Source organism: Microcaecilia unicolor, chromosome 8 (genome assembly GCF_901765095.1).
Source record: "Microcaecilia unicolor chromosome 8, aMicUni1.1, whole genome shotgun sequence".
NCBI classification, from domain to species: Eukaryota; Metazoa; Chordata; class Amphibia; order Gymnophiona; family Siphonopidae; genus Microcaecilia; species Microcaecilia unicolor.
In genome coordinates, this window is record NC_044038.1 from 26,212,288 (window position 1) to 26,228,590 (window position 16,303).

Consider the following 16,303-nt stretch of genomic DNA (forward strand, 5'->3'; position numbering starts at 1 on the left):
ATGATAAAACTGTGGGCCCTTGGAGAAACATATTGAATATACGGGTCCCAGATCGCCAAAAACAATTTCATCTATTTGGGGGACATTCCCACCAACCTGCACTCTAACAACAAAAGCTCATGGAGCTGATTGCGCCAATGCCAAAAATCTGGTAGTTGATCACTAGTCCACGTGCTCAAAATGAGTCGTTTGCCCAGGAGACAAGCCTTTCTAAGAGCTGAGCACCTCTACCCTGCAGCACAAAAAGTCTTTATCTAGTAGCACTCCAAGTGGGAAACAAGGGATTGGCACCCTCAATAGTTTTCCCCAAAAATGAAATATAGCAAGCCAAAAAGTTTTGGATCATTGGACATTCCCAGAGTGAAAAAAAAGTCCCCACTTGTCTTCTACATTTGGAACACAAGGCTCCTCTACTCCCCCCATGTTGAAATTTTGAGCCTTCCTCTCTGAGCACACCACCCGAACTCTCGTCCACTCTCTCATTACCTCTCGCCTTGACTACTGCAACCTACTCCTCACTGGCCTCCCACTTAGCCATCTATCCCCCCTTCAGTCCGTTCAGAACTCGGCTGCACGTCTTATCTTCCGCCTGGACCGATATACTCATATCACCCCTCTCCTCAAGTCACTTCACTGGCGTCCAATCAGGTACCGCATACAGTTCAAGCTTCTCCTTTTAACCTACAAATGCACTCAGTCCACAGCCCCTCATTACCTCTCTACCCTCATCTCCCCTTACGTTCCTACCCGTAACCTCCGCTCTCAAGACAAATCCCTCCTCTCAGTACCCTTCTCCACCACTGCCAACTCCAGGCTCCGCCCTTTCTGCCTCGCTTCACCCCATGCTTGGAATAAACTCCCTGAGCCCATACGCCAGGCCCCCTCCCTGCCCATCTTCAAATCCTTGCTCAAAGCCCACCTCTTCAATGTCGCCTTCGGCACCTAACCACTACACCTCTATTAAGGAAATCTTTACTGCCCCAACTTGACATTTCGTCCTTTAGATTGTAAGCTCCTTCGAGCAGGGACTGTCCTTCTTTGTTAAACTGTACAGCGCTGCGTAACCCTAGTAGCGCTCTACAAATGTTAAGTAGTAGTAGTAGATATGCTCTGTGCAAAATACGATATTGACATGTAAGTAAGTCCGCATTAACTGTAGAGATGAGATGGCAGCTGAAGGATGGGAACAAATTCAATTAAAAGAATTGAATGAAGATTTTAAAGATATTTCCTTAATATTAGAAGACTCACTATCTGAAGTCACAAATACGGCTATACTTCTGATCTCATTCGTACTTGAGCAAGACTTCAATGCTATCCTTAAATTATACTTCAAGAATATTCATCAAAAGTTTTGTGGGCAAAAATTATGGATTTTTCCTGACGTCACTAAAGTTACGCAAGAAAAACAGAAAAACTTTCTAGAGATGAGAGAAGAGACAAAAACTATGGGCGCAACGTTTTTGCTAGCATACCCATGTAAATGTACAGTGAAATATTTGGGAGTTAAGTATGTTTTTTTTTCACCAGACCAACTTAGAGTTTTCATAGACATGAAGAAGATACCAGGGTTATAATATCTAAGGCTGGAAATTAATAATGGATTGTGGGTGGGCATAATGCCTTTCTTTTTTTTTTCTCTTCATTTCCTTATAAAACTCCCTGATTTATTGGACAGCCCCCTCAAATTTTGTGGTCTAAGGAAGGGACAAAGGTGAGCACTTTATGGTTCTACTTCAATGACTTTTTATTACTGACTAGCCGTTAAGCCCGTTAAAACGGGCGAGATTTCCAGCTACCCTCCTCACCGCCGCTCCCTCCCCCCTCCGTGCCGGGCCCCCTGCACTGACATGACAGCGCCTCTCACCTCCGTGTGAAAGCGCTGCTACCTGCAGCGCTTCCACACGGAGGTGAGAGGCGCTGTCAGGTCAGTGCAGGGGGCCCGGCACGGAAGGGGGCGGAAGCGGCGGCGGGGATGGGGGGGGGAGGGTGGACATTGGTGCGTGCGATGTTCGTTTCCAGGCTCCAGCGGCAGCGTCCAACAGTCCGACTCCGTTTCCCTCTCTATTCCGCCCTCTGACGTCATCATGTCTTGACGCAAGGGCGGGACAGAGAGGGAAGTCTCTACTGCGCATTTGCAGGTGAGTCGGTCACTTGCCATTTATATGTTTGATGGTTTCCTGCTCCTTTATTTTAATAAGTGATATAGACATGGAATGTCCAATTATTAAATACAGTGTTGAATTTACTATTAGAGGGCATAATGCCTTCTTTTTTTTTTCTCTTCATTTCCCTGATTTATTAGACAGCCCCCTCCCCCCTCCGTGCCGGGCCCCCTGCACTGACCTGACAGCGCCTCTCACCTCCATGTCTTAGCTACCACTGAAGCCACATGATGATAGTTGCTATTGATCAAGCTGCATGATGCAGAAAGGAATAATGCAGCTAACCATGACAAAATTGAGCCCTGCAACTACCCTGTTTCCCCGAAAGTAAGACATCCCCCGAAAATAAGACCTAGTAGAGGTTTTCCTGAATTGCTAGATATAAGGCCTCCCCCGAAAGTAAGACCTAGCAAATTTTTGTTTGAAAGCAGGGCCGCCGAGAGTTGGACAAGGCTGCCCCCGGGCCGCGCCCACACCCGAGGTCGCCGGGCCCCCCCTCCACCCGCCCCGCCGTCACTCCCAGAACTAACCTTAAACGTCTCTCTTCACCTTCGCAGCAAGCAGCAGCAGGGCAGACCTCTCCTTCCTTCCATGCCCCGCCCTCGCGGACATTACATCAGGCGAGGTTGGGATACGGAAGGAAGGCGTGGCCTGCCCTGCTGCTGCTTGCTGCAAAGGTGAAAGGAATCGTTTAAGGTTAGGTCCTGGAGCGACGGAGGGTGGGCGGGCCAACCCCGATCCAAGCCCGATGTTTCCCCGAAAAATAAGACAGCCCCTGAAAATAAGACCTAGCGCATTTTGGGGGGGCAAAAATTAATATAAGACAGTGTCTTATTTTCGGGGAAACACGGTAGCTGCTGCTGAAGCTGTAACATGGAGCTGTGAAGCCATTACAGGCAACTGCAACCAGTGCCAATAGATCACCGATGTGGAAGAACCTTATAGGTATATACTGCAGCCTCACTATAGCTGCATAAATGCACGTAACCCAATCAGCTAGCTGCTTGAGCCATGATTACAGAAACACAGCATGTGTGCGGTTGTGCCAACCCATTGTTGTGCAATGTATCCTTTCAAAGCTAAATGACCCCAACTTCAGAATGAATGAGATCTGGAAATAAAAATACAAGGAAACTTCTAAGAAGCTTCATGCCATAACAAGTCCAAGTGTGGAAATAGTAGTCAAGGCAAGAGGTCATGAGAGCGTGGACGAGAGTTCGGGTGGTGTGTTCAGAGTGGAAAGGGCGAATTTTGCTGATGTTGAAGAGGAAGAAGCGACAGGTCTTGGCTATCTGCTGGATGTGTGCCAAGAAGGAGAGGGAGTCGAAGAAGATGACTCCGAGGTTGCGGGCAGATGAGACTTTAAAGACACTTCTGAGCAATAAATATTTAGTCTGTATAAAACTAAGACACCACCTAGTAATTGTCACTGGATATAATTCATTTGTCACAGCAGAAATTGGCTCAGCTCACACTTTAATGCCCATAGCAGTTTTGTGAATCAGTAGATCAGCAGGAACAGGAAATACTACAATAAGTAATCCAAATAAATATCAAATGCCACAGGAAGCACAAAGAGTACTTTCAGCATCCTGTCACTCATTCAAACTTTGTGATGTGTCACTTACCAAATATTGCTAGGCTTTGTTTGAGCTGCCACCACCAATTTGTCTTGAAAGCTTGTCACCAGTTCTGGAGCAGTCCATCGAAGTGGAATTAACTTCTTCTCATCTGTCTCCACATAGTCTTCCTGTATTTTGATGTAAAAATATGATTTTACACAACAAAAAAACAAACATTTGAAAATGACAAAAAGCAAAACAAGCCAAGTTTTCTTTAGCAGTTTTAGGATGCAAAACACTATTTATTCTTCCACAAATACACTCCTATTTTCAAAAGTCTTTCTGCTGTAGCACAAAAAGTAAAACACTTTGAAAACTGAACCTCCTATTGGGGGGAGCGAACGAGACGACGCAGATGGTGGTGCGGTCGAAGACGCAAGTGGAGAAGGCACCGTACAGTATTTACAAGAGCTGATGACGCCTACTCCCCGGCACTGGCAAACGGTGCAGCGCTTCAATTTCTCCGCCATAGCGCACTCTCACGACAAAAAATGCTTTGCACCTTTCTTTTTTAAATAGTACAAGAAAAGCCACTGGGAAAACGCGAGGAACATGCGGAGGAGCGAAGGTAGTACAAAGCCAAACTGCTCATTCAGGCCTCGGGGCTCTTTATTTATTTTGTTTTTAAGAACAGCTGAGAGGGAAACAGCACAGAAAAAACAAAATGGAGCACAACTGAGCTGCCTGCTTGTTAGTGCTGAGGGGAGAGGAAGGCTTCTGATGGATTTTATTTATTTATTTATTTTTTTAAGATGAAGTGGCTGCCTCTCCCAAAGGCAAGGACCCTTTTCAGCAAAGGTGTAGCCCTTCCCAGAACAGCAAAGGGAGATGAGGAGGAAGGGGGGGAGGGACCCAGGACACCCGAGTTTACACCCCAGAAGCTGGAGAGGAATAAATCCTTTAACCTAGCCCCCACTAGATTCCCCAGGCACAGAAGGATTAAACTAAATTTATTTATTTTTTTTTTTAAATAGAGACAGAAAGAGGCTAATGGGCTCACCTCCTACCTGCTGGAGACTGAGAAAATACAGAGGCTAAAGTGACATGGCCAGGGCTCTTATTGGCTCTCTAGAGTGAGAATTTTCTCAGTCTCCACCTGCTAAAAGGCATGCACAACCCATCAGTCCAATCCTGGGCCAGTACAGAGGGACACTAAGGAAATGGAATATTAGCATACATAATTTAAACAGCGTTCATGCGTCTATAGGAAGCCAATGTAGTTCTCAACAACAGAGTTGCTCTTTCCCATTTGTTTATCTGGCAGATTAATCTAGCTGCAGTATTCTGCAGTGACTGCAGTGTCCTACATAACATCCTTGACCAACCAAGTAAGGTGCCCTTTTACAAAGGCGTGCTGAAAAATGGCCTGAGGTGGTGCAGATGCGTGTTTTAGGCGTGTGCAGAATCATTTTTCAGTGAACCTGTAAAAAAAATGCCTTTTTAAAACTTTTGCCAAAAAATGGACGTGGCAGGGGGAGGGGTTTTGGTTGTTTCTGTACTAACACACACAAAAAAACAAAAACATTGATACCGTACTTCTGTTTTTCTTGAGCTTGTTAATAAAGATGATTTTAAAAAGAGTGATTGCATTACCTATAAGCGGTGCTGTCAAAGTTAGCCAGATCATTTTTGTTTTATCAGCATTTAGCTTAAGATGATAATTTTGCCTGGCCAGACCATGTTGGAATAAAAGTTTTACACTTTACAGGTATGAGCAGAGTAATATCATCTATATCTATAGTAATTTACCTCCAAGACTGACCAGAAATTTATCCAGACAGCTCATGATAACATTAAATAGAATCTGAAACAAAGGAGACCCAAGTGGGACTCTACTTACAGCTCTCTACAAATTTGACAGCAACATTTTTATACTTTATTACGTAGGTTCTATTTTCCAAAAAAAAAAAAAAAAAACCCTTTAGCCAAGCAAATATTATTGTGGCTATACCTATTTCACTTAGCATATTCAACAAGATGGAATGGTCTATTACATCAAAGGCTGCCAAACGATCCAACTGTAGGACAATAGCTTGTCATCAGGTACTCCATAATTTCTGATATCATGAGTTAATAATCCAAGCACAGATTTCGTACTTGCATTCTTTTTAAAACCAAATTGTGGGACTTCCGGTGGAGCCGAGCGGCAAGATGGCCGTCAAGCTGTGAGCTCCGTACCACTCGAGCGAAGCCCCGAAACCAACGGCACCGGCACCGCTTCCGATGGCTCTAAGGGGCATCGGAGGGTAGCGGAGACCAGGAAGCACCTACGAACGGCCCCACCACAGAAGCCGACAGCCCCCGCGCAGAGTTTCCCACGACCCGCATTTCCAAGATGGCGGCGGCAGAAGAGAAACGACACCAGTGAAACCCAGAGGCCAGCGGTGATCAGGGGAGAAGGGACGTACGCGAGGGGAGAAGTCCGCACCTGTTAAAAACTGGAGGCAGAGAGGTGCGGATCGGAAGCAGGCACAGCAGATCCCCCAGACGCAATGCGAACCCCGGAGTAGAAGCGAGGCTCAAACGGGTTTGAGCAGGCAAGTGACAGAGAGCAGCAGAGAGTCTGGGGGAGGCACAAGTTTTTTTTTTTTTTTCTCTTTTCTCTCTCTCTGAGGCATATCGTGGGCACAAGTTTCGGGCAGGATAGTGCGGTGTATGCTTCCTGTTTGCCCCCCTCCCCCCAGTCTGGGGGTGAAGGTTTTGGACGGTAGCCTAAGTGGTATAACGTTTCTCCCACCCAGTCTCCAAACCTGAGAGACCACGGAAGGTACGGGCTGAGTGCCAGAAGAACTCCGGAGTGCCCCGAGGACGCTGAGAATACGCATAGGAGCTCAGTCCCCACAGAAGTTGGACAACTAAAGCCTAGTAAATTCGGGAGGCAAGCTGTGCGGAGGACGCATATGAACTGGTGAGCTTTGTGTATGGAGCAATACCTGAAACACATGTCGCCTGGGACCACTCGCAAGGGGACGAAGTTTGATAAAGAAAAGCCCACACCTCTCAGGCCCAACCATAAAATGGAGGACTTGAAAAGTTCAGTGGAGGTAGAGTTTACTGATAAACAGCTGGCACAAATAACAGCAGCGGTGAGTGCGGCCCTCAGCCCAAGGCTTGATCTGCTGGCGGGGCAATTAAAAAATTTGGAATCATCTGCAGCAGACACGGAGAGGAGGGTGGGAGAGGCGGAAAATCGAATAGCCACAACGGAGGACTGTTGTTCACACAATACACAGGAGATTGCCAGACTCCAGAATCAGCTTAAGCTGCAACAGGAAAAAATAGAAGACATGGAAAACCGTGCACGGAGATGTAACCTGAGACTTGTGGGAATCCCTGAAAGGATTCCGGAAAAATCGTTGGGACATCTACTGGAACAGTGGTTGAAAAAAGAATTGGCTCTCTCTGACAGTTACGGAGAGCTGTGTATTGAACGAGCCCACAGGTTGGGGCGCTGGCAACAAAACTTGCAGAGACCGAGAATCGTCATCATTAAAGTGCTCAATTACCTGCACAAGGAAGAAATCATGCGGGGTTACAGATTGAAGAGAGATTCCCTTATATATGAGGGATCCCAGGTAAAGATCTTTCAAGACTATTCGGCAGGAGTACAGGAGCAGAGACGCCGTTTTCACCCCATTTGTTCTGCATTGGCTGCTAAGAAGACCAGATTCATGCTGCTTTATCCAGCCATTTTGAAGATTCACCATCTGAACCAGTGGCGTTCGTTCCAGACCACACAGGAGGCCCAGCAGTTCCTAGACAAGGATATGAAGGAGCCCAACACATGAGATAGTACTGGGTATGAACTTTGCTGGACAGTTGGGTGGCCCCCTCCTACGCTTTTCTGTGGGTGGGGGCCACGGACCCAGAGGTGATGAATAATGTGGGGGTTACGTGAAAGTTATGGTTGTAAGTTAATGGTCAATGTTTTTCTTTGGTAGGACAGTTACAATGGTAAGAACACAGAGAGGTTTCAGTGGCTGTGGGGGATTTGGGATTTGTGAGGGCCATCTGACCATGAGTTGGGTGGCGTCCTGAGGGGTGGGGTTCGAAAAATAAGTAGGTGCTGATGGGCTAGGGGCTTCCAGGAGTGAGAGAAGTCCGAGACAAGAAGAAGACTCTGAAGAGTTACAGGGAGGAGGGGTGGGGGGAGGGTGGGGACGGGACACAGGGGGAAATAGAGGGGGTAGGGATTAGGGGGGACACAGAACACAAATATGCACACGGTGAGGATGTGAAGGATGAGTGGTGTGATGAAATAGCTGTGATAGAATGGAAGGATGCACCGGGGAGGTGGTGGCTGGGACACCTCGCCGCTGAGATTATAGGAATCTCATATGGAGGCATTGACAGATATGTAGAGACTACATGGCTCCACTACAGGTTTTAACTTGGAATGTGGGGGGTATACATTCACCAGTTAAGAGGCAAAAAATTTTAAAAACTCTGAATGATCAAAAGGCGTCAATTGCATTTCTGCAGGAGACACATTTAACACAGGCAGAACATACTAAATTGAAACGATGGTGGGTAGGCGAAATTTTTGAGTCACCAGCAGTGAGAGGGAAGGGAGGAGTGCTCACATTGGTAAGAAAAGGAATACATGTGGAGGTTGGCAAGGTAGTGAGGGATGACAAAGGGAGATATGTGCTGGCATCTGTAGTGTTGGATAGGCAACCGGTTATACTTTGTAACATCTATGCACGAAACACATTTGAAAAACAATTTTATACGCAGCTTATTCGTATATTGCAGGGTTTGGGAGGGATACCCATTATAATGGGGGGAGATTTTAATGAGGCAGCAGATCCAGCACTGGACAGGTCTAAACCAACGGGGAGAGAGCTGGCCGGACCTCGGAGGGGAATAGCGGCGCTAGAAGAGGCATTTGCTGTGGTGGACGTGTGGAGAACACTTAACCCTCTTGAGAGGGACTATACCCATCTATCGAGGGCTCACTCCACTTGGTCTCGAATTGACTATATATTTGTCACAGAGGACTTGTTCACACAGGTAGACACCGCTCGGATCGGTCCAGTTGTGGTCTCTGATCATGCCTGGGTAATGGTGAGACTACAGTTAGATGAGGGGAGGAGAGGGGACAGGGTGTGGCAATTTCCAAGCTGGCTATATCGGGATGGGCAGTTTCTTCCCCACTTGGTTCAATGTTGGAAAGACTTTAGCAAGACCAATGAGATACATAGGGCGGATCCAATGCTCTACTGGGAGACTGCTAAGGCGGTTCTCAGGGGAGAGACTATAGCATACACAAGTTTTATACAGAAAGTGAGAAAACAAGAGATACTTAGATTAGAGAAGAGAGTAACTATGCTGAGGCGACAATATAGTGAGGGACATTCGCAGAGGCTCCGGGTTCAGCTGTTAGAGGCACAACAGAGTCTTAATGAGCTAGTGCATCGTATAGTTCAGAGGTCCCTGGCCTATTATAAGTATCGGCTATATAAGTTTGCTAACAAGGGAGGGAAGTTTTTGGCACGGGTGATGGGCAGGAAGGCAGGCTACCGTAAGGTGCTCACGCTGGCAAATGAACAAGGAGCCATGGTACATCAGGATAGTGAAATCTCAGGAGTATTCAAGAAATTTTTTGAGCAACTGTATCAGCCGCAAGATGACTTAGTCACGCCTAGCGAGACTTATATGACTGGTATAGATCTACCTAGATTAGAAGAGGAAGAACTCCGGGTATTAAATGCAGACTTTACGGTGGAGGAGGTGATGTGGGTGATTAAGCAGAGCCCCTTGGGGAAGACACCAGGCCCGGACGGAATGCGGAACGAATTTTATAAGCTATTGCAGACTGAAGTTTGCCCGATTCTGACTGAGGTCTTTAATTTAACAGTTCAGCGGGGATCCATGCCATTACATATGAATAAGGCTCACATAACAGTGCTGTTAAAGCCGGGTAAGCCAGCCAATCGCCCAGAATCATATCGACCGATATCACTTTTGAATTCAGAGGCTAAATTTTTGGCTAAATTGTTAGCCAATAGGTTGGCCAGGTATCTCCCTGCTTTGGTGGAGGAGCCACAGGTGGGATTTATAAGGGGAAGGAAAATAGCAAAGAACATGCGAAGAATAATTCTAGCTTTGGAAAAAGTGCAGAGGGAGGGAACGCCGGCAATGTTAATTAGTTTTGATGCCGAAAAGGCTTTCGACAGGGTGGACTGGGGGTTCCTTTTCGAAACACTTAAGGCGTATGGGATGAATGGATTCTTTCTACAGGCTGTTAGGGTATTATATAACGACCCTCGGGCGCGAGTCTTGGTCAATGGTCTAGGGTCGGAGTGGTTTCCTATAGGCCGGGGAACGCGCCAGGGATGCCCTCTCTCTCCACTCCTTTTCGTGTTAACACTCGACCCATTGATACGAGAGATTGGGACTAATACAGATATACAAGGAGTACATATTCGAGATAGGGTATTTAAAATTGCGGCATTCGCCGATGATTTGCTGGTGTTAATTACAAACCCAAAGAGGTCCTTGGGATATCTTATGGAAAGCATAAAGGAATATGGAGAATTTTCGGGGTTACATTTAAATTATATGAAATCTGAGGCCCTGGCGAGTCCGGAGGTCAGGAGGGCAGACTGGGAACAGTTCCCGCTGCGCTGGGTGACTGGATCCTTTACGTATCTGGGTATCCAATTAACAATAGATCCAGCAAGGCTGTACGCCTGTAATGTTCCTCAGTTATTGCAGAACACAAAGGTACAGTTGGTCAAGTGGACCTCCTTGCCGTTGTCACTGATGGGAAGGATACATTTGTATCGTATGCTGGTGTTCCCGAAGTGGCTATACATGTTACAAACATTGCCAATACGGTTATGGAAAAAAGATTTAAAAGCCCACCAGAGACAGGTAAATCGTTTTTGTTGGGCGGGGCGGAAACCAAAACTCAGGTGGCATAGTCTTGGCGGGAACCAGGTGAGTGGGGGACTGGGGATTCCTGATATGCGCACATATAACCAAGCATGTCTGCTCCGCCATCTGGGAGATTGGGTTTTGGGCACGGCTACATACACTGATACACAATTGGAGCGTCTGTACTTTAGCCCCTGGCACCTTAACTACCTCTTGCACACAAAATTTAGTAATCTCCCGCAAGGGGTAAAACGTAGCTGCCTTTTGCAGCCTTTGCGATATTTGTGGAGAGAGGTAGCGGGACTTTTAGGGCATAATCCAGAGCAGAGTGTATTGCTGCCCATTATGGGCAATGGGGATTTTGTGCCAGGGAGGGAAAATAAGGTCTTTCGAGATCTGGAGAAAAAGGGAGTGATACTTTTAGAGTATTTCCTACAGAGAGATGGGAAAGTCATGACTTATTTAGAATTTGAGAGGCTCTGTGCGGGAGGAATATTAGCGAAACTAGCCTACTACCAATTATCACATTATATATATAGCCTCCCCGCCGCAGACCTACTACCAGAGTTTGGGATGAGTATCAGGGAGCTCCTGGCCGGGGATGCAGCTGGACAAATATCAGTATCCTGGTTTCACAGGGTGCTGATAGGGAAACAACCTAAAAGAGATGTTAAACCATTAGCTGAGAAATGGAGTCAGGAGGTGGGAAGTAGAATAATAGAGGGGACTATATTAGCCGCGCTTCAGGGAGGCGTAAGGGTGGTGCATAGTTCTGAGTTACAGGAATGCCACTTTAGAACTATCCATAGGGCATATTTTTCAGCTAAACAGGCGTGGTATGCAGGTGTGGTGGAAACCAGTGAATGCCCCAAGTGTGCAGTGGACAATGCATCGTTTCTTCATGGTGTGTGGCAGTGCAGGGTGATACAGGGGTTCTGGTCGGCTCTCTCCCGGTTCCTAAGTTGGGTCCTTGGATATCAGGTGGACCTGTCCATTGAGCGGGTCTTATTTAGTTCAGTGAGGGTTTGGAATAGAGGTTCACTAGAGGAAAAGAATTTTCTTAGCAAAGTTTGCATTTTGGGGAAAAAATGTATTCTCAACCATTGGATCATGGATAAAGGCCCCTCTTATTGGTATTGGAGGAACAAGCTTCATGAGCTGATGTTATGGGAAATGCAGGACGCTCGTAGCTCACCAAAGAGGCGGCAGCGGTTCATGAAAGTCTGGGGGGCCTATTTGCAAAAAATATCTCCAAGAGCACGGAGTCAAGTATTGAATGTTTTAGGTTAGATCGGGTGCATGGAAGAGATGTGATAGGAATGAATGTGTCGAGAACTTGTGGTAAGCCGTCACGACTGGAAGTTAAAGGTGTGATGAGTGGAAGAGGAGGTTGGAAGCCTCAATTCTTAATGTCATGTTCGCTACAGTACCCACATGAGAAGATTGGGATATCAAGTTGTTGTAGGGGGGGTATGTTCTGTGTCTTATCACATGCTCAATTACTACTAAGTGGTGCTATAGTGAAGAGGATAGGGGATAGGTAAGAGGGAGGGAGTTGGGGGAGGGGTAGGGGGGAAGAAAAGGTTGACTGGTACGGGATAATGTTTAATTGGCATTGGGAGTGCTGTCGAAAGGTATGTTCAAGTTTTGAGTTTGATTTGTTGCAAGTATATAATGTCATAATATGCGTAAATCCTAATGGCAAATATTAACAAGGGTTCAATGAACATGTATTCCACAGTGGTGACCTACTGCGACGGGGGGCTATAAGAGCCAAAAGCCCCTTGCGCATTTTTGTTAGCAAGACATCAAAGGAGTGGGGCACTGTTGGAAGTTTTTTTTTTTTTTTTTTTTTTTATGACATAGCAGAGTTTGTTATGTGGGCGACCTTATGCTCTATAAAGGATTAAGTGGGTTAGAGATTTAATATGGGTAAGCACTTGTTGGAGTTTTTGCATAACGTTGGGATTGGAATGGGGTTGGGGTATAGGGAAGGGAAGGGTTGGGGGGAGGGAAGAGAAAGTGGGGGGGGGGAAGAAAATGTATGGAATTACATGTTCAAGAAATGTTTCACTGTGATTTAACTGCTGTATTTGATGTTATTCCATCAATAAAATAGATTTAAACTAAAACCAAATTGTGATGGAAGCAATATGTTATGGTATGTCAATTACGTTGCCACTATTGCCTCTAAAATCTTAGTGAATATTGATGTATTTGCTACAGGTGTAGTTTGTAAGACCTTCGTTACTCCCTGAGGAATTTTAAATAAAAGGAGTTATCGTCTAATAATGTTGAAAAAAAAGACCCAAACTCAAAGACTGATCCAATTATGAAACTATGGAGGAGATTTGAGCAAGTGCATTGGGCATAAACAAATATAAATACAGCGGACAGTGGGCTGAAGAAAATTTGTTCAATAGTGATATCTCTTTAATACTTACTAACCTAGGGCCCTGTTTACTAAGGTGTGCTAGTGTTTTTAGCGCATACTAAAAATTAGCACTCGCGTGTAGACGCCCATAGGAATAGTGTAGATGTCTACACAGCTCGTGCTAAAAACGCTAATGCGCCTCTAGAGTAGCGTAGTAAACAGGGCCCCTAATGTTAGGCTACATCCTATCTATTAATTAGGATTATGGTCATTTTCAATAGTGACATCAGTAATTGAATTGTTTCTACCTTGTAGTGAGTTAATGTGTTTTCTGATTTTCAATAACTTCTCTTGAAAATAATCTGCCAATACATTAGGGGATATATCAGAAGCAAGATTGCTTATATTAGTGAGATCCTGAATAAGTTTAAACAATTTTTTTTTAGTGTCAAGTTGATATTTTCCTACCAGATCTGAGTAATAGATTCTTCTTAGCTTAGAATAATTGCTTTTTATACATTTTAACTGCCCTTTTCCATGCAATTCTTTTCTCAAAGTTTAAATGTGCCTTTCTAATCATTTACAGTGATTTTCAACCTTTTTCATCTCATGGCACACTTACAAGGCACAAAAATTGTCAAAGCACATCACTGAAATCTAACCCATACCCACCCGTCCCCGCTAAGATCCATTCTATCCCCACCCATATCTGTAACCTTCTGAAGTAGTTATTTCATTTAATTATGCTACTGAAATACATTAGGAGCACCAATGTGCCTGGTACTGGGAAACTGGAGCAGGATAGACTGTTACAGATTTCTATACAGAGACCAGCAGAATCCTTCACCTCAGTTGCAGATGCAAACATGACTCTCACCTGATACAAAATAAAGAACTGCAAAAAAACATGCAGACAAAAACTGAAAGCAGAGATAGCAGACATTATATGTCTTGCAACACCAGAAAAATAGAAAGAAATGCATGTCCCCATGTACTGTGCAACATAAAGCCGATAGATGTAAATTCTCAACACCAACATAATTCAATCACTAAACTGAAAATAAAATCGTTTTTCCTACCTTTGTGGTCTGGTGAATTTATTATTCCAATCATCTTGTTCCTAGTCTTTGGTTCTGCTTTCCTCTGTCTGTTCTCTTAATTCTGTTTCCAGGGCCTCCTTTCCATTTGCCCTATGTCTGTTTGGCACTGATCTTTTGTGTTTAGCTTTCATCAATTTCTCTGCCACCTCCTCAAATCTATCTTGTTTTCCCTTTCTCTTCCCTTCATGTGCAGCCAGTCTCCCCTCTTCCCTACCCTCTCTTCTCACCTTTTCCTTCTCTACATCTGTCTGCCACTGATCTGTTTTTGTCCTCTTTAGCACCTGCCCACTGTGTCCCCACCCCTCCCCGTGTCCCCACCCCTTCTACTGCCCAGCTCTTTCCCCTCATCCAAGAGCAGGTATCTCTCGATTTTTCTATCTTTGGGTCCAGCAACATTCCTCACTCTTCCCTCTGCTCACCAACTTTCCTCCCCCCCCCCCCCCCCAGCACCTCTCTTCTCTCTCTCTTCCTTCCATTACTCCAGCCTCTCTCCCACTCTCTCTCACCGATCTCTCTTATCTCCAGGTCACCTCCCCCTGCCCAGCATCTCTCCATCCTTGCCTCGTGGTCATGCATCTATGTCCCTGCCCACCCTGTACTGCTCAGTTGATGGGCAGCATTTTCTCCCCCCCCCCCCCCCAAGTTAAGGCATCTTACACCCAGACCAGTGCCCCTACCCCCAAAACCGGCATCTTCCACACCTGCCCCCTCCCCTCCCCTCCTGTGCCCCTCCATAACCAACATCTTCCACCTCCACCTGTGCCCTCCCCCAGAACCAGCAACTTCCACCTGTGGGCCCCCCCTCCCGAAAACCGACATCTTCCACCTGTGCTCTCTCCCCCAAGAGCTGGCATCTTGCACCCGACCCCTCCCGAGAAACAGCATCTTCCACCTGTGCTCTTCCCCCCGAGGTCCACCAATTATTATTATGCCTTTCCTCCTCTCCTTGAGCTCTTCCAACCTTCTCATTCAATGCCAGCTGCATTGGCGATCCAAGCAGGCCGCTCCCTGAAGCTGTTTTCTGCAGTTCCTGTCTATGTGGGATGTTGCATCAGAAGACGTGGGAGCTGCAGAAAGAAAGCTTCCAGGACTGGCCTGCCTTGATTGCTGGTACTGAAGGTTGGAAGAGAGTTGGGGGAGGAGGAAAGGAATAAAAAGTTGGCGGACCTCGATGGGTGGGTGCGCAGATGAAAACGCTGGTTTGGGTTGGGGGCACAGGTAAGAGATGCAGGTTCGGGTGGGGGTGTGTGTGTGTAAAAGACACCAGTTCGGGTGGGGGGGGCATGTGGCATGGGTGGAAGATGCAGCGGATCTCTGGGATCCCTGCAGCACACCTGGGAAGCAGCTACGGCACACACACACCACATGAAAAACGCCGGATTAATCCAGGGACGGAACTTTTGTCTGTTTGTAGAAAACTCTTTTATAGGGGCAATAAGATCAAGTATATCTTTTACACCCCCTAATCACTTTCCTAACATTTCTCGTACCACTTATCGTTATGCTCAGTATTAAGTGGCCCTAAACTTAATCAGATAACTTCAACAGTCCTGACAAACTGATATTTGTGTGGCTCTACTAGACTGATCAAGATTCTCGACAGCAGCTAAAGATCACCATCATATGGATAAATTTTAGTCCTGCCACCAGACCACCACAGCCTCTCCTAATTTGGGGATTCTTGTACCAAGCTGCAGCAAGCGCTAGCACTAGCTTACCACAGCTTGAAAGGGTTTAACCGTGGGATGCAGCGAGGTGACCCACACTAGTTTTGCAATCTATGCCCACACACCTCGCACTAAAAATTTTTTTTTGCAGAGGGGGCATGTCTGGGGTGGAGAATGGGGGCATTTCTACACTAATCAGTGAGCACTGATGCACTGATTAGCGCGAGTCCTTACCACCTACAAAAAATAGTTGGAAGTTAAGGGCTCCCATGTTAATCTTTAATGGGCATTCACTGACAAAATTGGTGCGCGGCCATTAATGCTAGAAATTGGAAATCAACTTTTTTCAGCTGCAGAGACAAATGGCCATAGCGTGTAAGAAAGACCTACTTAAGGGGGAAAGGGAAATGGGACTTGATATACCACCTTTCTGTGGTATTTTGCAACTACATTCAAAGCGGTTTACATATATTCAGGTACTTATTTTGTACCT

At 46.0% G+C, this 16,303-nt stretch overlaps 1 protein-coding gene across 1 annotated transcript in view; it reads right to left on the bottom strand.

Moving 5' to 3' along the window:
* Positions 1–16,303, bottom strand: part of LMTK2 (lemur tyrosine kinase 2) — a 110,207-nt gene that overhangs the window by 22,912 nt on the left and 70,992 nt on the right. The window contains 1 exon segment of the mRNA XM_030213629.1: positions 3,794–3,915. Within this exon segment, the coding sequence (XP_030069489.1) occupies positions 3,794–3,915 (122 nt within the window).